The sequence below is a fragment of the Schistocerca serialis genome, chromosome 2 (assembly GCF_023864345.2).
Source record: "Schistocerca serialis cubense isolate TAMUIC-IGC-003099 chromosome 2, iqSchSeri2.2, whole genome shotgun sequence".
Classification (NCBI taxonomy): Eukaryota; Metazoa; Arthropoda; class Insecta; order Orthoptera; family Acrididae; genus Schistocerca; species Schistocerca serialis.
Window position 1 is genome coordinate 1,123,813,912 of NC_064639.1, and position 20,040 is coordinate 1,123,833,951.

At 38.7% G+C, this 20,040-nt stretch overlaps 1 protein-coding gene across 3 annotated transcripts in view; it reads right to left on the reverse strand.

The window, feature by feature from the left end:
• LOC126458569 (serine protease snake-like) overlaps positions 1-20,040 on the reverse strand; it is a 720,709-nt gene that overhangs the window by 661,521 nt on the left and 39,148 nt on the right. For all 3 annotated transcript variants that reach the window (XM_050095702.1, XM_050095701.1, XM_050095700.1), the window contains exon 3: positions 10,573-10,715. In XM_050095702.1, coding sequence (XP_049951659.1) covers positions 10,573-10,715 — 143 coding nt within the window. The remainder of the gene's footprint in view (positions 1-10,572; positions 10,716-20,040) is intronic.

Consider the following 20,040-nt stretch of genomic DNA (forward strand, 5'->3'; position numbering starts at 1 on the left):
AAATAGAATAGCAAACACAGGAAGCAGTATGCACAGAAGTAGATGCAAGTCAAAATTTAAAAGATTCGTGACTCTGTTCGAACTAAAATTTGAAGAGATTTTTCTTAAAATATTATGTCCATTGTCTACAGTGGAACGAAACAAACGGATGAGAATAAGCATCACAGAAAGTGTCTCAAACACTCAAGTACCTCAGTCTATTAAAAACAGCCCATCTAATCCAGTCTTCTGTACTTTTATTAATGGTACAGGCAAATATACAGGCAAATGCTGCTTGCAGCAAAGATAGCTCATAATTCCAAATGGATACTTGTGCTGAAAACAAAAACAAAGCAGTATGGAAGTCTGTGAAGCAGGAAGCAGGTACCAGAAATTTGAAAAAATCAAATGTAAAAATCAAGGACAAATGCACTCTATTAAAAGATTCAAATGATTTGGCAAACTATGTAAATAAACACTATATGACAACAAAAATAATGCATTTTTGACAATATAATGCAACTGTGGCAAACAACCACTTCAGCAGTATAGGAAGAAAATTGCAGGAAGAAATTCAAACAGCCACTTATGCCACAAAGCCAAACAAATATGTTCTGCATTCAATGGTATTACTGCCCACAATGAAGGAGGAAGTCTACAAAGCAATTCACAAATGGAGAAACAAAATTTCTGTGGGTTAGGATGAAGTACCAACTTGTCTAATTAAGAACTGTATTAAGAACCTAACATCACTATTATTTGACATTATAAACTGATCATTTAAAAACAGTGTTGCTTTTCTTACTACTTATAATATGCTAAATTACTACCTCTCCTCAAAAAGGATGACACTGAAAATACAGAAAATTGTATGCCACTCATTACTTTCTGGCTTTGAAAAAACAATAGAAACTAAAATAAAAAGATAGACTTATGAACTTTTGTTGTTGTTGTTGTGGTCTTCAGTCCTGAGACTGGTTTGATGCAGCTCTCCATGCTACTATATCCTGTGCAAGCTGCTTCATCTCCCAGTAACAACTGCAACCTAATTCCTTCTGAATCTGCTTAGTATATTCATCTCTTGGTCTCCCTCTACGATTTTTACCCTCCACGCTGCCCTCCAATACTAAATTGGTGATCCCTTGATGCCTCAGAACATGTCCTACCAACCGATCCCTTCTACTAATCAAGTTGTGCCACAAATTTCTCTTCTTCCCAATCCTATTCAATACCTCCCCATTAGTTATGTGATCTACCCATCTAATCTTCAGCATTCTCCTGTAGCACCACATTTCAAAAGCTTCTATTCTCTTCTTGTCCAAACTATTTATTGTCCATGTTTCACTTCCATACATGGCTACACTCCATACAAATACTTTCAGAAACGACTTCCTGACACTTAAATCTACACTCGATGTTAACAAATTTCTCTTCTTCAGAAATGCTATCTTTCCCATTGCCAGTCTACATTTTATATCCTCTCTACTTCGACCATCATCAGTTATTTTGCTCCCCAAATAGCAAAACTCCTTTACTACTTTAAGTGTCTCATTTCCTAATTTAATTCCCTCAGCCTCACCCGACTTAATTTGACTACATTCCATTATCCTCGTTTTACTTTTGTTGATGTTCATCTTATATCCTCCTTTCAAGACACTATCCATTCTGTTCAACTGCTCTTCCAAGTCCTTTGCTGTCTCTGACAGAATTACAATGTCATCGGCAAACCTCAAAGTTTTTATTTCTTCTCCATGGATTTTAATACCAACTCTGATTTTTTCTTTTGTTTCCTTCACTGCTTGCTCAATATACAGACTGAATAACATCGGGGAGAGGCTACAACCCTGTCTCACTCCCTTCCCAATCACTGCTTCCCTTTCATGTCCCTCGACTCTTATAACTGCAATCTGGTTTCTGTACAAGTTGTAAATAGCCTTTCGCTCCCTGTATTTTACCCCTGCCACCTTCAGAATTTGAAAGAGAGTATTCCAGTCAACATTGTCAAAAGCTTTCTCTAAGTCTACAAATGCTAGAAATGTAGGTTTGCCTTTCCTTAACCTAGCTTCTAAGATAAGTCATATGGTCAATATTGCCTCACATGTTCCTATATTTCTACCGAATCCAAACTGATCTTCCCCGAGGTCGGCTTCTACTAGTTTTTCCATTCGTCTGTAAAGAATTCGTGTCAGTATTTTGTAGCCGTGACTTATTAAACTGATAGGTCGGTAATTTTCACATCTGTCAACACCTGCTTTCTTTGGGATTGAAATTATTATATTCTTCTTGAAGTCTGAGGGTATTTCGCCTGTCTCATATATCTTGCTCACGAGATGGTAGAGTTTTGTCAGGACTGGCTCTCCCAAGGCTGTCAGCAGTTCTAATGGAATGTTGTCTACTCCCGGGGCCTTGTTTTGACTCAGGTCTCTCAGTGCTCTGTCAAACTCTTCACGCAGTATCATATCTCCCGTTTCATCTTCACCTACATCCTCTTCCATTCCATAATATTGTCCTCAAGTACATTGCCCTTGTATAGACCTTCTATGTACTCCTTCCACCTTTCTGCTTTCCCTTGTTTGCTTAGAACTGGGTTTCCATCTGAGCTCTTGATATTCATACAAGTGGTTCTCTTCTCTCCAAAGGTCTCTTTAACTTTCCTGTAGGCAGTATCTATCTTACCCCTAGTGAGATAAGCCTCTACATCCTTACATTTGTCCTCTAGCCATCCCTGCTTAGCCATTTTGCACTTCCTGTCGATCTCATTTTTGAGACGTTTGTATTCCTTTTTGCCTGCTTCATTTACTGCATTTTTATATTTTCTCCTTTGATGAATTAAGTTCAATATTTCTTCTGTTACCCAAGGATTTCTACTAGCCCTTGTCTTTTTACCTACTTTATCCTCTGCTGCCTTCACTACTACATCCCTCAAAGCTACCCATTCTTCTTCTACTGTATTTCTTTCCACCATTCCTGTCATTTGTTCCCTTATGCTCTCCTTGAAACTCTGTACAACCTCTGGTTCTTTCAGTTTATCCAGGTCCCATCTCCTTAAATTCCCACCTTTTTGCAGTATTTAAATAAATATGACCTCCTTTCCAATGCAGTTTGGTTTCCAATCAGGAAAAGGTACTGAATCAACACCAACTTATGTAGCGGAAAATATACAAAAGGTATATACTTCTAACTAACATAAGCATTGAAACAGTTGGGCACAAAAAATTGTTAAATAATCTAGACGAACTGTGAATAAGTGGGGGGGAGGGGGGGGCGGGGGGTGAAAAAAGTGATTCCAGTCATTCCTATAAAACAGAGTGCAGTTAAGTGAATTTAGATACGTATCAAGTAGCTCCAAATATATTGAAAAAACCTACTTATTATGACCCTAAATACGTAAAAACACAGGTACTGCATGGTATTGTGCTAGGTCCAGTTCTGTTTCTTATTACGTAAATGATTTCCCACAAAATATCAAGCATCGTCAAACAATTTTGTTAGTAGATGACTAATGTACTGATCACTAGTAGATTACTAGGAGCACTAAGAGAGAAAACTGAAGACACACTTAGCAACATACATGAATGTGTAATAAACAATAAAGTCACCCTTAATATACAGGAGAAAAGCACTACAAACTTGTAACAAATAGCCAGATTACAATCACCTAAAATTAAATAATGAAGTTACACAATGTGTGGAAAGCACAAAACTTCTGAGAATATATGTTGACTGTCAGTTAAGGTGGGCAGAACATGGGAAAATACTGAGTAATAGAATGTCTACAGCATGCTATGCCATCTGAATTCTTACATCAGTATATAGTATTTCATGTATCAGATCAGTGTATTTTGCTTTTATTCATTCTGTTATTAGCTGTGGCATAATTTTTGGGGAGCAAATAAGTAAAATATTTAAGCTGTATTCAGCCTGCAAAAAAGAGCTCTAATGACAAAGAGTAGAAACATGGCTCACTGCCTCAAACTTTTTAAATGCTTGAAATATTGAGGGTACTTTATGAACATATTTTTGACAGTGTTATGTATGTCAATACGTATTGACCACTATGTTAAAAATTGCTTAGTACATGATTATAAAACCAGAAACTGCTACAATTTGTTTCTGGACATATAAAACATAAATTAAAACTCTGCAGAGGTAACTGTACAATGCCATTATATTATATAATAATTTACCACAACATATAAAAGACATAGATACTGGCTACTCTTTCAAAACAAAACAAAGATTATTCACAAAATAAAAGTTTTTACTGGGTAACGGAGTGCCTGAATTAAAACATAAAACAGGTTACTTCTTATAAGAAGTACTGTTTACAATGTGTATTTGCTCATCAAACAGCAAGCTACATAGCTCATTAATGCATCAGCATCAATGATGGCACATCAGGAGGCTAGCAAGTTGCATATCTACAATTCAGTCTGCTTTCATAGTTTACTTCTTAGTCTTGTCAGATGGTTAGGATGTGTGTATGACGTGTGTGGGTGAAGGAGCAGCTACCTGCAGTTTGTGGACAGCTGAATGTGCTTTTGGCCATGTTCAGTCAATTTCAGGCTGCTGCCTCAAGGTGTAGCATGGAGAATCTGGCTCATTACATAGGACACCTTAGTTGCCACTTATTTTGACCACAAGCTTTGCTTGCAAGGCATTTACTAGTCCTGCAGAAGGGTGCAAGCAGGCACTCGAGGGGGAAGGGTTTACTAGTTATTGAACACCAATGTTAGGTGCATTATGGAGAACTTTAGGCAGATAGTGTTCAGGACTGGAAGAAACCCAATGTACACTCCGCATGTCTGCAAGGGACCTCATCTGAGATGTGGAGGGGGGTTCACTGCGGCTATTGAGCATGCAGAGTACAATCGTCTACACGTTGTGCCTCACATCAAAACCAATGATGCCTGTTGTGTGGGTTCTGAGATCATCCTCAGTTCATACAGGCAGCTGGTGGAGGTGGTGTAGACTTTTGGCCCAATGTGTGGGGTGCAGGCAGAGCTTACAATTTGCACATTGTTCCTAGAGTTGATCGAGGATGTTTGATTTGGACCACAAGAAGGGTCTCAGCCAAAGGCTTCATTAACTCTGTAATGCCTTGGCTGCAGATTCCTGGACCTGCAGTATCATGTGGTTATTTGTACAACTTCCCTTGATAGGTCAGGAGTGTGCTACACAAAAGAAGCAGCTACTCGGGTAGCAAAGTACATGTGGAGTGCATGTGAGGTTTTTTTAGGCTAGACGGTAGTTTGAAATGTTCTGATGAACACTCCCAAATCACTAAACAGCAAGGTAAGCCTGACAGCATTCACAATAAAAGCCCTTTGACTGACAAAATTATATCATAAACTGTTGTAGTATTTGTAATAAAGTTCCTAAATTTACTGGTCTCCATGAAAGATCTGAGACTCATATTATTCTTGGGACCAAGAGCTGGTTCAAAACCTGAAGTGGAGAGCTGAGATATTCAGAGAGTCATGGAAAGTATATAGCAAAGACAGACCAGAGGCCATAGCCTCCTATGGCCTCTAATCTATCTTTGTGATATTGCAGTTGAAAAAGTATTGTCTGGTATCATTTAAGAGGTATAGGTGAAAGCAACTTAATTGTTGAATGTTTTTACCAGCCACCTGATTCTCCTGTGACAGTTCTAAAGTCATTCAAAGGAAGTCTATGGTCAGTAGTGCATAAATACCCAAATCATGGAATGCCAGTTGGAGGCAGTTTTAACTTACCGAGTATATACTGGGATGTCTATGGATTCATTGCAGGGGGTATAGACAGACAGTCATTCAAAATACTTTTGAACTAGTTTTATGAAAACTACTATTGAGCAGTTAACTCAGGAGTCACACACAAAGGAAGTATCTTAGACCTTATAGATACAATCATGCTGGATGTAATCAACAGTGTCCTACAGAAACTAGAATTAGGAATCATAATGTCATTATAAGGAGAGTTTTTCTACCAGATAGAGCACACAAACAGTTGTTAGCATCTCATGTAGACAGTGAACTGGCATCACTTAGTTCCAGTATTATGGATGTAGAGGAATTATGAGCAAAGTTTAAGTAGACTGGAATTCATAGTCTGGAAAGTTATGTGACTAGTAAGTGGATAAAGGATATGATCTGGAAGATGCTGAGGAAGCAGAAGAGAATGCACAACTGACAAGCAATGGTTAGTACAGATTCATGTGTCTGTCAAAAGAACTATGTGCAAAGCATATGACTACTAGCATCACACCTTAGCAGAAGATGTGGCAGAGAACCTGAGAAAATTCTGGTCCTATATAAGATTGCTAAGCAGGTCTAATGCTTCCATTCAGATCCTTGCTGATAAGTCTTCCATGGCAGTTGCAGACAGCTAAACAAAAGCCAAAATTTTAAATTTCAAATTCAAGAAACTGTTCACACAGCAGAATCATACAAACATACTGTCACTAACCATCAGACAGACTCCCATATGGATAACACAGTAATGAGCATCCCTGGCACAGAGAAACAACTGAAATATTTGAAAGCAAATAGGTCATTAGGTCTGGATGGAATCCATGTTCATTTTACAAATAGTACTCTATAGCACTGGCCCCTATCAAGCCTGCATTTATCATGAATCTCTCATGCAGCACAAAGTCCAAAGTGACTGGAGAAAAGCACAGATGACTCCAGTATGTAAGAAAGGTAAAAGAACGGTCCCACAAAATTACAGACCAATATCCCCAACATTGGTCTGCTGCAGAATCCTTCAAGATATTCTCAGTTCAGATTAACAAACTTTCTTGGGACTCATAACCTTATGTCCACGAACCAACATGGTTTCAGAAAGCATCACTCGTACAAATCTCAGCTTGCCCTTTTCTCACATGTTACATACTGAACAAGGGCTGAGGGGCAACAGGCAGATTCCATGTTTCTAGATTTATGGAAAGCATTTGACATGGTGTCCCATTGCAGGCAGCTAATGATGGTATCATCATATAGGTTAAGTTCACAGATATGCGAGTGGGTCAAAGATAGAACCCAGTATATGGCCATCGATGACGAGTGTTCATCAGGCACAAGAATATTGTTAGTAGTGCCTCAGGAAAGCGTGACAGGAGCACTTTTCTTCCCCATACACATAAATTATTAATGAGATGCTGGACAGGATGGGCAGCTATCTTGGTTCTTTGTTGATGATGTTGTAGTTTACAGTAAGGTGTCAAAATTGAGTTGCTGTAGGAAGATACAAGATGACTTAGACAATATTTCTAGTTGGTGCAATGAACGGCAGCTTGCTCAATGTGGAAAAATGTAAGTTAATGCAGATGGATAGGAGGAATAAACCTGTAATCTTTCGGATACGGTATTACTAGTGTCCTGCTTGACACAGTCAAATCATTGAAATATCTGGTGTAACATTGCAGATCAATATGAAAGGGAACAAGCATGTAAGGACTGTGGTGGGAAAGGTGAATGGCTGACCAGTTTATTAGGGGAATTTTAGGAAATAGTGGTTCACCTGTCAAGGAGACTGCATATAGGATGTTGGTGCTACCTACTCCTGAGTACTGCTCAAGTGTTTGGGATCTGTACCAAGTCAGATTGAACGAAGACATTGAAGCAGTTCAGAGGCAGGCTGCTAGATTTGTTACTGGTAGGTCTGATCAAAAAGAATGTTAAGGAGATGCTTTGGGAACTTAAATTGGAATACCAGGGGAGAAGTCAACATTCTTTTTGAGAAACAATTTGAGAAAATTTAGAGCACTGGCATTTGACACTGACTGCCGAATGATTTTACTGCCACCAACGTACATTGCATGTATGTACCATGAAAGTGAGATATGAGGAATTAGTGCCCATATGAAAGTGTATTGGAATCCTTACCCAATCCGTTACCCCCAGAAACCACCCTTGTAACCATTGATGCCACTTCCTTATACACAAATATCCCGCACGTCCAGGGCCTCGCTGCGATGGAGCACTTCCTTTCACGCCGATCACCTGCCACCCTACCTAAAACCTCTTTCCTCATTACCTTAGCCAGCTTCATCCTGACCCACAACTTCTTCACTTTTGAAGACCAGACATACCAACAATTAAAGGGAACAGCCATGGGTGCCAGGATGGCCCCTTCGTATGCCAACCTATTCATGGGTCGCTTAGAGGAAGCCTTCTTGGTTACCCAGGCCTGCCAACCCAAAGTTTGGTACAGATTTATTGATGACATCTTCATGATCTGGACTCACAGTGAAGAAGAACTCCAGAATTTCCTCTCCAACCTCAAGTCCTTTGGTTCCATCAGATTCACCTGGTCGTACTCCAAATCCCATGCCACTTTCCTTGATGTTGACCTCCACCTGTCCAATGGCCAGCTTCACACGTCCATCCACATCAAACCCACCAACAAGCAACAGTACCTCCATTACGACAGCTGCCACCCATTCCACATCAAACGGTCCCTTCCCTACAGCCTAGGTCTTCATGGCAAACGAATCTGCTCCAGTCCGGAATCCCTGAAGCATTACACCAACAACCTGACAACAGCTTTCGCATCCCGCAACTACCCTCCCGACCTGGTACAGAAGCAAATAACCAGAGCCACTTCCTCATCCTCTCAAATCCAGAACCTCCCACAGAAGAACCACAAAAGTGCCCCACTTGTGACAGGATACTTTCCAGGACTGGATCAGATTCTGAATGTGGCTCTCCAGCAGGGATACGACTTCCTCAAATCCTGCCCTGAAATGAGATCCATCCTTCATGAAATCCTCCCCACTCCACCAAGAGTGTCTTTCCACCGTCCACCTAACCTTCGTAACCTCTTAGTTCATCCCTATGAAATCCCCAAACCACCTTCCCTACCCTCTGGCTCCTACCCTTGTAACCGCCCCCGGTGTAAAACCTGTACCATGCACCCTCCCACCACCACCTACTCCAGTCCTGTAACCCGGAAGGTGTACACGATCAAAGGCAGAGCCACGTGTGAAAGCACCCACGTGATCTACCAACTGACCTGCCTGCATTGTGACGCATTCTATGTGGGAATGACCAGCAACAAACTGTCCATTCGCATGAATGGACACAGGCAGACAGTGTTTGTTGGTAATGAGGATCACCCTGTGGCTAAACATGCCTTGGTGCACGGCCAGCACATCTTGGCGCAGTGTTACACCGTCTGGGTTATCTGGATACTTCCCACTAACACCAACCTATCCGAACTCCGGAGATGGGAACTTGCTCTTCAATATATCCTCTCTTCCCGTTATCTACCAGGCCTCAATCTCTGCTAATTTCAAGTTGCCGCCACTCATACCTCACCTGTCATTCAACAACATCTTTGCCTCTGCACTTCTGCCTCAACTGACATCTCTGCCTAAACTCTTTGTCTTTAGATGTGTCTGCTTGTGTCTGTGTATGTGTGGATGGATGTGTGTGTGTGTGCGAGTGTGTGCCCGTCCCTTTTTCCCCCTGGGGTGGGTCTTTCCGCTCCCGGGATTGGGGTGGCTCCTTGCCCTCTCCCTTGGAGCCCGCTTCCTTTCGTCTTTCCCTCTCCTTCCCTCTTTCCTGGTGGGGCGGCGGTTTGTTGCGAAAGCTTGAATTTTGTGTGTGTGTTTGTGTTTGTTTGTGTGTCTGTCGGCCTGCCAGCGCTTTCATTTGGTGGGTCGCATCATCATTGTTTTTAGATATAAAAACAAAGATGATGCGACTTGCCGGGTGGGGGTGCTGGCGGGTCGACGGACACACGGGCAGGCACGGGCATGCACACGAGGTTCGGGCTTTCGCAGCGGACTGTTGCCTCGTCAGGGTGGGGTGGGGGGTTTGGTGGGGAGGGTGGGGAGTCGTTCCGGTTCCGGGGGCGGGGGGACTTGCCTTGGGGGGGGGGGGGAGGGACGGGTGTGCGCTCGCACACACGCACACATATCCATCCGCGCATGTGCGGGCGCGGGCGGGCATGTTTGGGGACAAAGAGTTTAGCCAAACTCTTTGTCTTTAAATGTGTCTGCTTGTGTCTGTGTATGTGTGGATGGATGTGTGTGTGTGTGTGTGTGCGAGTGTATACCCGTCCTTTTTTCCCCCTAAGGTAAGTCTTTCCGCTCCCGGGATTGGAATGACTCCTTACCCTCTTTCCTGATGAGGCAACAGTTTGTTGCGAAAGCTTGAATTTTGTGTGTATGTTTGTGTTTGTTTGTGTGTCTGTCGACCTGCCAGCACTTTCATTTGGTAAGTCACATCATCTTTGTTTTTAGATATGTATAGATAGTTGTTTTTACTCTTGCTCTATTTGTGAGTGGAGCGGGAAAGGAAATAACTTGTAGTGATACAAGGTACCCACCACCACGAGCTGTACTGTGGCTTGCAGAGTATCTATGTAACTGTAGATAGAAGTAATAATTAACTAAAACTATGAAAAAGAAATATAATTACATTTTAAAAAATTGACTGCCATTTACTGCATCAGAAGTAAATTTTAAGCCATATTGATTTCAAATGCCTACAATGTAAATTTTTTCTTAGACAAATAGATAGACAGAACCATCAGTCAGTCTGTCCATAAGTTAACTGCAACAACTGATAATTAAAAAACTGTAAGAAAAATTGAACTTACTCTTTTCACTAATACGCCCCCTCATTTCCTGACATGAAGTGTTGCCAAGTTGTGTAGAGGGAGACTGGAACTGTGAGCCAAGGCTGCTGTTTGGTGGTTTGGTTGTTGATTCAGGTATTCCATTTGGTTGTATTTCAGGCTTTCTGTAGGAATAAAAAATCCAACTTAAGATATGAAAATGGAACAGATGTAAATTTGTTGAAAAGCATATTTCTTATGATAATATTGATAAATACATAGATTTTGTAATTTTTTGACTTTTCAACATTGACAATTGCAACAGAATACACTTAATATAAATTGAGTGTGCCCTATAGTTAAATGCTAGCCTAATATCAACAGTAATTTAGAAAAATTAGTACAATGTTTCCCTTTAACACCACATTTGAAAACAAACAAATAATTTTGTATGAATTGTTGCCCAGGGAAACTTGAATAACAAATAAAACTATTTGAGACCTATTTAGAGCAAAGTATTTCATTTGAAAATCAACATCTGCGCTACAGAGCTATTGTTTGTCACACCAATTATCTTCCCTGAAGTATTGCAGAGTGCATACCATGCCAGTATTGTGTGTGACCTATTTTAAAGATTCTGTTCAAATGCTCCCTATGTTGAACTACAACTAGATTGCTCATCAGTAATGTAGTGTATTCTCCAATTTTAATGACAGTATGAGAGAAGACATCCACTCACTCCACAGTAGATTATTTATCTTTCCTGAAATGATTTAGGAAAGAGACAGAAAACCTAATTCAGGTAAGTAATTGTCTTTCCTCATTCCATTGTTTGTATTCCATCACTGATTTTTCGAATATCATACTGATTTCCTTGACTTCAAATATTTCTATGCATTATATGTATTATTGTTATGGCAACTGTACTGTTCAGACACTCATTCATTCCTTCATTATGCTCTGACAATAATCAAAGAAACTACAGGGTTCTTGGCACTAACCAAGGTATAAACAAATGTAGTGAAGCAGCCATTATGAAATGAATTGCTAACTGCTATCAACTATTTATGTTTATGTGAACTAAATGTGACACAGTGAAACTAACAAGAAAGTTTTACTCTGAAAAGGGTTGCAGCTTCCTTACTTACACTATATAAAGTTGATGATCCATTTCTAGCTTGTTGCAAGGAAGACCACATTCTTCTTCATTATAAAACAACAGTTCTATTTGTACACTTATTATTATTGTACACTACATGTTTTGGAGAACTGTATCTTTGTCATCAGATCTTGTGGTGCTGGGTCACCACTTTTTATGTTCGTCAATTGTGAGATTGCTTTTATTCCTGTAACGCATTTTGTCAACATTCTCCTTTGGTTTCTGCAATGAATCTGAAGCATAACCACATTTACCTATGCAAATATGCCATTGGTAGCAGCACCTCCACCAAATTTGGCTGAGAATTTGGTGGAGGAGCCAGTATACTACAAGTAATGTGACCCACAAAGGATTTGGAGTTGAAAACACTTTGCTTGCACTTCAGTTGCTGAATGAACTACTGTTTATGGCCAGATCAAGTGTAGTCTATTATAATTTATGCACCGATAAACAGCTAGCCATGTACTACACTCAGTTGATGTCCTATAATGTGTCTGAGTGCAATAACCTAGCACTTAAGTGATTAAACACAATTATTAACATGTAGCAAGTAAATTATTAACACAGTTATCAAGTAAAGTTCACAAATGACTGTCCTTGAAATCTAACAGTCAACTCAATTGGTTGGTCAATGTTTAAAGGGGCAAAACTATGACGTCGTCAGTCCCTCTTACCAAGAACAGAAAAGACAATACTACAAATCATAGAAAGGACTAGTGCATGAAACAAAAGGAAAGAAAATCACCAGGTTTATCAGAGGTTAACAAGGGCTAGAGAAAGAACAAAGAAGAAGAAAAGAGGGAGAGGAGGAAAGGCTGGTGAGATGCCCAATCCAGAGAGCAGCCAAAGGCCCTGAAAGGCAGAAACTGCAAGAACATGTGAGAAAGAGAAAGAGGAGAAAAGTGAAGAACAGATAGGGCAAAGTCTGGAGGAGTCCACAAAGCACAGACAGCCATTGCCCAGTCAGGGCAGAGGAGGCAACAGGGTGTCCTGTCAAACTTTCAATGGGCTGACAAGGCTGACACCATCCCTTAGAGAACATGATAAAAACCTTTATCATGAAGAAACTGTAAAATCAGGTCAGCCACTGAGTCATCATCTGCCAACACCACTGTAGTGACTGTGGAGGATTAAGAGTCCACTGCAGGCTGAATAAGTTAGGATAGTCCAAAGAATTCCAAATCCTTAGAATTTGGTGGCATGATGCTGACTGAAGGTTTGGTGCCAGAATACGAATCTCAAGAGGCGGCCTGCCAATGTATTCATTCTCTGGGATCTCAACATGACTAGAGGGTCCAGACAAAGCCCACCATGCATCTGCACTGTCCGATGGAGAAAAGGGAATCCTGGATCATCAGGACCAAGAGATGATAAGGAAAACACTGATAAACAGCTTGTAAACTGCTCAAGGAGTCGCTACAGACAGGGAAGGATTCACCAGTGCAGGAATTAATAGGCTCAAGAGCATGAGAGATGGCTACCAACTCTGCAGTGGAAACACTGCAGCCATCCAGCAAGGAGTAGTATTCATTACATTGCACATGGTTGTAAGCAAAGCAGCGATTGGTATAAAAGGCTAAAAACCAAATAAAAACAATCTTGATGGCGTCTTCAGATTTTTTATTTGTTAACAATCATATTCAGCCCTTTCCTCAGACAATCTTCACACTTTTCCCCACTGCCATTCAGTAATAATACATATACAGTATACAGCATTGAAAATAGAGCTAAACAATGTTTAACATGTAAGCTACAATGATGAAGAAGTAATATGTTACACCCATTATGGCTACTGTTGGTGGCAGATGGAACAAGATCAATACTAGTAAGGAGGTCACTGCCGAATAAGACTGTTTTTGTCGAAATTATATACTGTAAGCTCTGCCCATTGCCTGTAGTATTACATTATCGACAACCCATCATGCATGAGGTATGCTATATTGATTGGTATAGTTGAATTTGTAAGAAAAATAAATACAAAAATTACATAATTTAATTTCGCAATTCTAATTGTGTCGTAATTAATTTAATTAAAAGAAACAGAATGACAGGCATGCTGTAAGTTTTATTGCACACAGGCTGCCCCCTGTGGGCGTTTATATGTACTCGCTAGAGCAGAGACAGCTATATTTGGCTGCTATAGCGATGGCTTGCCAATATTGATAGTTGCACTGTGGCAAGGCTCACCACAGATACCATGGTAATGGATGGGGTGGCTTGGAAATTGATCTTTGCACTGCAGTTTTGCTTGATGATAGTAATGGAGACTGACTGCCACTATATGGCCTCCAGTGGTCAGAATAAACCACTTACATGATAGCTTGCATGGACTGAACATTACTGTCAAAGATCCTGGTCATAAAATTGGACAATACTGTCTTCAAAATCTATTTAGTATTAATGAAATATTCCTATGATGATGTAATGCTGTAGGCAATGGGTGGCCTTTTAAAGGCAAACACACTAATCTGCCTTTAGAAGTCCTGTGTGTTATATTGGAATTCATGATATGCTTTACATATGAGATGTGGCCATGACAGATGCGATGATGTGGCATGAACTCTTTTAACCCTGATCTGTGAAGATGATTTGTGACTGAAACTGGTTGATATCTGGCCTTTATACATTACTTGACAGGTTTTAATAGCCATCTTCCAAAATGTTTAAAAGATCAAAATTATAGTTCCACCAGTAGACATATGTGAAAGCAAAAGGGACAGACTACGTAGCTTTGAGAACTAACAGACTCTTCATTGAGCAGGAGGGAGGTATACACTGGGTAAGGTGGCTCACTCAGAATCTGTAAGTGAGAGTTTGTAACAGAACACCCCTTTCTAACATAACAACTTGTATTGAGGAAGAGGGTTGTGTCTGACTCATTAATCACCTCTATGTGTTGTATGGTTGTTTTAGAAAACAATGCCAGAGTGGTGTACAAAAACTACTGCGGACCATGCCACATCATCTTAAATAAATAATTGTGACCATTCAGCCATTTGTAACAGTGCAGCAGAAAAGTATGCAAGCAAACCTTTTATCTGGCACTGGCAATAGATTTATAAAGGAATCTGTTTTACAAGTATCCTAGTTCAAGTAAGTTATTTTTGTAAGATTGATAATAATGAAATTGATCTGTTATTAGAGGTAAAATGGTTATATCCATTTTCACATTTGACATCAAATTCTTCATGATTATGTCTACCGGTACTGAAAAAAGGCCTTGTTTAATCAAATTATAATAAATATGTCTGAAGAACAGTGCTGTATAGTTAGCATAAGATTATCATTCTCTTCTAGGTAACACGAGTAGAACTAGGAGACTTATGACTCATCAGTGTAAGTTTTTGGATTTTTTTTCGGGGGGGCTATTTCTTTTGAAAAAATAGTTCTTGGTTCTGTAATCTGTGCCCATTTGTCAAAATCTAATACATCTGTACTTGACTGATTATAAGTAGATGAAAAGTTTGCTGTCACTGTGAAGAAGTCACCACTGAGTTTAGTGATCAATTGTTTCAGTCTGTCATTTTTTCTGCCACAGTACCACCAAAAGACGCTTCATTTCACCTTTCATGAGAAAAGTATTTTCAGTAATCTTGTATAACAATACAAGTGACTTACTTTTTGTTTTTGGGTTGTGGGCTGGCAACAAACTATGATGCAGTCATCTTTTAACTACAAACTCTGGTTAGAAAAACTGTTAATGAAAACATTCTCTGAAAGTGAGACAGTGTGAAGAAAGTATTAAGATGGAATTACTGTAAATGAAACTTCCTGCCAAATTAAAACTATGTGCCAGATCGAGACTCGAAATCGGGACCTTTGCCTTTCGCAGGCAAGTGCTCTACCAACTGAGCTGCCCAAGCATGACTCACACCCCATCCTCACAGCTTTACTTCGCCTACTTTCCAAACTTAACAGAAGCTCTCCTGCAAACCTTGCAGAACCAGCACTCCTGAAAGAAAGGATAGCCTACTGTGGAGACTCGGGTTAGCCACAGCCTGGGGGATGTTTCCAGAATGAGATTTTCACTCTGCAGTGGATTGTACACTGATATGAAACTTCCTGCCAGATCTGATGAGTATGGTTTAGTGAGAATGTTGAGTGACTGTGAAATGAGTGAAAATGCTGATACTGGTGATGTATGTGTGGAAGCTGATGTTCATGTGCTAAGCAATGAAAGTGAGAATGACAGAGTAATTCCAGATGAAATTGCAGTAGATAATAGACAGGGAAATGAGGATGTGGCAGAACAGAGTAGTCACGGTGTTGAGGTTGTTAAAGAAGTGTGTGAAGAGAGAAATGAGTTTGGTATTGAAAATAATATTAAGTGTGATGGTGATGTTTCTAATGAGAGTGTTTCAGATGATGATGATAAGGATGTTGATGATATGTTACTTACAGAACTAGACGGGATGGTATATGTAGAAGTTAAAGTTGATGATTTGCTGCTGAATGATTATGGAATTTCTGGTATGTGTTCGAGTAATGAGTTAGAAACAAGTAGAGCAGTGCCTGATAGATTAATGTTACCAGTTGATGTTTATGAAAATGGAAAAGAAGATCTAATTAGTCATAGAGTACTAAGTGAAGTCAATGACTATAGTAGCAAATGTCAGTATGGTGTTCAAAAGTGTAAGGTTTAAAGTGAAATTTGTCAAAGTGTGTACTCAGAGAATAAAATTGCCATGAAAAATATGGAACAGTCTCCTGGTGGTAATATGATTAGTGAATGTGTAGAATCTGTAATAAAAAGTAGTGATTGTGATAAAGGGGTGAATTTTTGGGATATAGAAGAGGATTTGTTATCTGAAAATGATGACAATGAAATGGGTAAAGAATTTGTAAGTCCATACATTGTAGTAGAGATTAATGATTGAAAAGGAAACTGTCTTCTCGATACAGGCAGCCCAATTACAGGAATATTGAGAAAGCTAAGAGACAGGATCAAAAATAATAAAAATTTCACAGAATTTATAATAACAGGGGTAAGGATAAAAGGGGCAACAGGAAAAAGCAGTAAGCTGATTACCAGACAAGTCTTACTTGAATTTAAGATTAATGATGTACAATTTACACAAGGATGCTTAGTATTTGATGAATCGAATGAAAACTTGATACTAGATATGAACTGGATTGTTAAGGCCAATGTAAATTTTATCTGGGGTGATATGAAAATTTCATTTCATTTCATTTTATCATCTACCTGTATATCATTTACATGTTGTAGGAATTGTCACAACAAAGTTATCATACTAGTACAAGTACTACAGACATAATAATGGAATATCACTTTCAAGACATTTTTTAAAAGTACAAGTTTAGACATACAAATTAAAATTTTTGGTAATAAATTTACACACAATCAAAGTACTCATCTACATCATAGAAAGTTTTGCTTAAAAGGTAATTTTTAAGTTCAGTCTTAAATTTTACTTCATCTAGTATTGCCTTCATGTACACTGGCAGAGCATTGTAGAGTTTTATTCCAAAATAACTTACATGCTTTTGGGTTTGTGTTGCCCTTACCCTTTCTACATACAAATTCTTACGAGTTCTAGTATTATAATTATGGCAGTCCTCATTTGTACGTAGATTTTTCATATGTGCTCTTGTACACATAATGCTTTTAAAAATATACAGCGATGGTATTGTGAGTATTTTCAATTCTTTGAAAGGGGGCCTACAATGAGTTTTTGGAGAGTTATGTGTTATGATTCGTACAGCTCTTTTCTGAAATTTGAAGATATCTGTTAAGCTTGATTTAGTTTTACCCCAGAACACTATGCCATAAGACACGATGGACTGAAAGTAAGCAAAATACACTAGTCTAGTACAGTCTGTGCTGCATACTCTAGATAACATCCTCAATGCAAAACATGCCGAATTGAGCCTGTGGGATAAGTACTTGAGATGGTCTTTCCAGCTTAAGTTTTGATCAATGTGCATGCCCAAAAACTTTGTGGATTGTACACTCTCCCTTAGTTTTAACTGGAGGTCCATATCTTGAGTTGCTTTGCCATACTGTATATAATTTGTTTTACTTAGATTAAGTGTTAACTCATTAGCATTAAACCAATGTTGAATATATTTCAGGACTATATCAGTTGTGGTGGTTAATGATTTTTTAACATCACTTATAATTATGCTAGTGTCATCTGCGAACAACATTATTTTGGTAGAAATATTAGGATTTTTTATGTCATTTATATAAAGCAAGAATAATAAAGGACCGAGAACACTGCCCTGTGGGACACCTATTCCCAATTTCTTTGCATCTGAGACCCACTTGATTTTCTGATTTTTATGCTCTGCGATGATTTCTACCACCTGAGTTCTATCTTGAAGGTAAGATTCAAACCACTGCTTCACAACTCCCCTTACACCCATTGCCTCCATCTTGTTTAACAGAATTTTGTGATTTACTGTATCAAAAGCTTTAGATAAATCTAAGTTAATTCCCACTACACATTTTTTAGTGTCGAGGCTCCTGACAATCTCTTTGGTATAGGCATGGATATCTGATTTTGTGCTGTGGCCTGAGCGAAAGCCATGTTGATTGCAGTTTAGAAGTTTGTGAGCATCTGAGTAATTTATGAGTCTGGTTTTCATTAATTTCTCTAGAATTTTTGAAAATGATTGGAGAAGGGATATTGGTCTATAGTTTTCTACCTTGTATGGATCTCCTTTTTTAAACAGAGGTCTAACCTTAGAGATTTTCAACCTCTCAGGAAACACACCTTCGCTGAAAGACAAATTGGCAATATGTACCAGGGGCTTTATAATTTGTTGGGCAACTTTTTTTATTATTGACACAGGCACTTCATCCACACCTGCAGACATTTTTGATTTTAGACTCTTTATCACCTTTAATATTTCATTATCATTTGTGGGAATTAACAACATACTACTGTCTACTTTTGGGGCTGTTAATTTCTCATGTTTAGTAAAGTTTTTACTTAATGACACTGGTACACTTAAAAAGTAATTATTAATGTAATTTGCCAGAGTTTCATCTTTTAATTCAATATTTTCACTATTTTTTAGTACTGTTTCCTGATCCTTGAGGCCCTTACCTGTTTCCCTTTTCACAATTTCCCAAATAGTTTTTGATTTATTACTTAGTAATTTTGCTTTTGTAATTACTTTTCTACATATTTTTTTGTAATTTGTTACATATTCTTTAAACTTGGGGTCAGTCCAACTTTTCAGTCTATAGTTAAGCATTTTCATGGTCCTGGAGGAATTTCTAATACCTGTTGTGATCCAGGAGTTAGCATGTGTATGCCCATATGTGTTTGTTTTGACAAGTTTCTTAGGAAAACACATTTCAAAATTCAACATAAACAGGGAAGAAAAAACATATGCAGTGTTTGTGCTAGTTTGTAACAGTACTTCTGCCCATGATTGGTTAGTCAGTGTATTTATAAAGTGACTGCAACAATTTGTGGAGAAGGTTCTTTTGTACATTTGGTATGAACTATTTTTGGTCACAGGGGCTATGGGAAATTTAAGGATAAGTGCACTGTGATCAGATATTCCTAGGTCAACATTTATTACATATATATCTATGGCATCTATATTTGTGAAGATATTATCTACGAGACTTTTTGAAGAGTTTGTTATTCTTGTAGGGTTAGTTATATGTGGATACAAATTGAAGCTATGTAAAACATTCAGGAACTGATCTTTGGATGCACCTTCAGTCAATAAGTTGACATTAAAATCTCCACTTATAATTATTGTTGATTTTTTATGATGTAATATTTTGAGCAATGCCTCTAACTTATTTCTAAAAATTTCAGGATCACCACATGGTGATCTGTACACTGACATTATTATTAATTTACTCTTTTGCATATTCAACTGTATTGCTGCAGCCTCAAAATGTTTTTCTTCATTCAAGGATTCAGTTACAGTCATATTTTTAACCTTTACTCCAGGTTTTACATAAATGCAAACACCGCCATGTCTTGTTTCCTTCCTGCAAAAATGGCTTACTAATTTGTATGGGGAAATGCAAATATTTTCTAGTTCATAACTCATGCACCAATGTTCTTGAATGCAAATACAATCTATACTAGCTTCACTGGCTGCAATCTCAAGTTCTAATATTTTATTTTTAATGCATTGTATGTTAAGGCTCATTATTTTTAAATTATTGAAATTAGATTGAGAGGAGTTTGTACTCATGTTTCCCAATGTTACCGGCTGTTCCTTGCCGAGGCTGGGTACCAAAAATCCTTAAGAATTACACGTTTCCTGCTCCTTGTATTTCTTACTCCTGGACGTGCCACCATACTTCTTGTATCTGTAGTTGTAGCTGCTGTTTCAGTGGATGCTGAAGGTGTTTC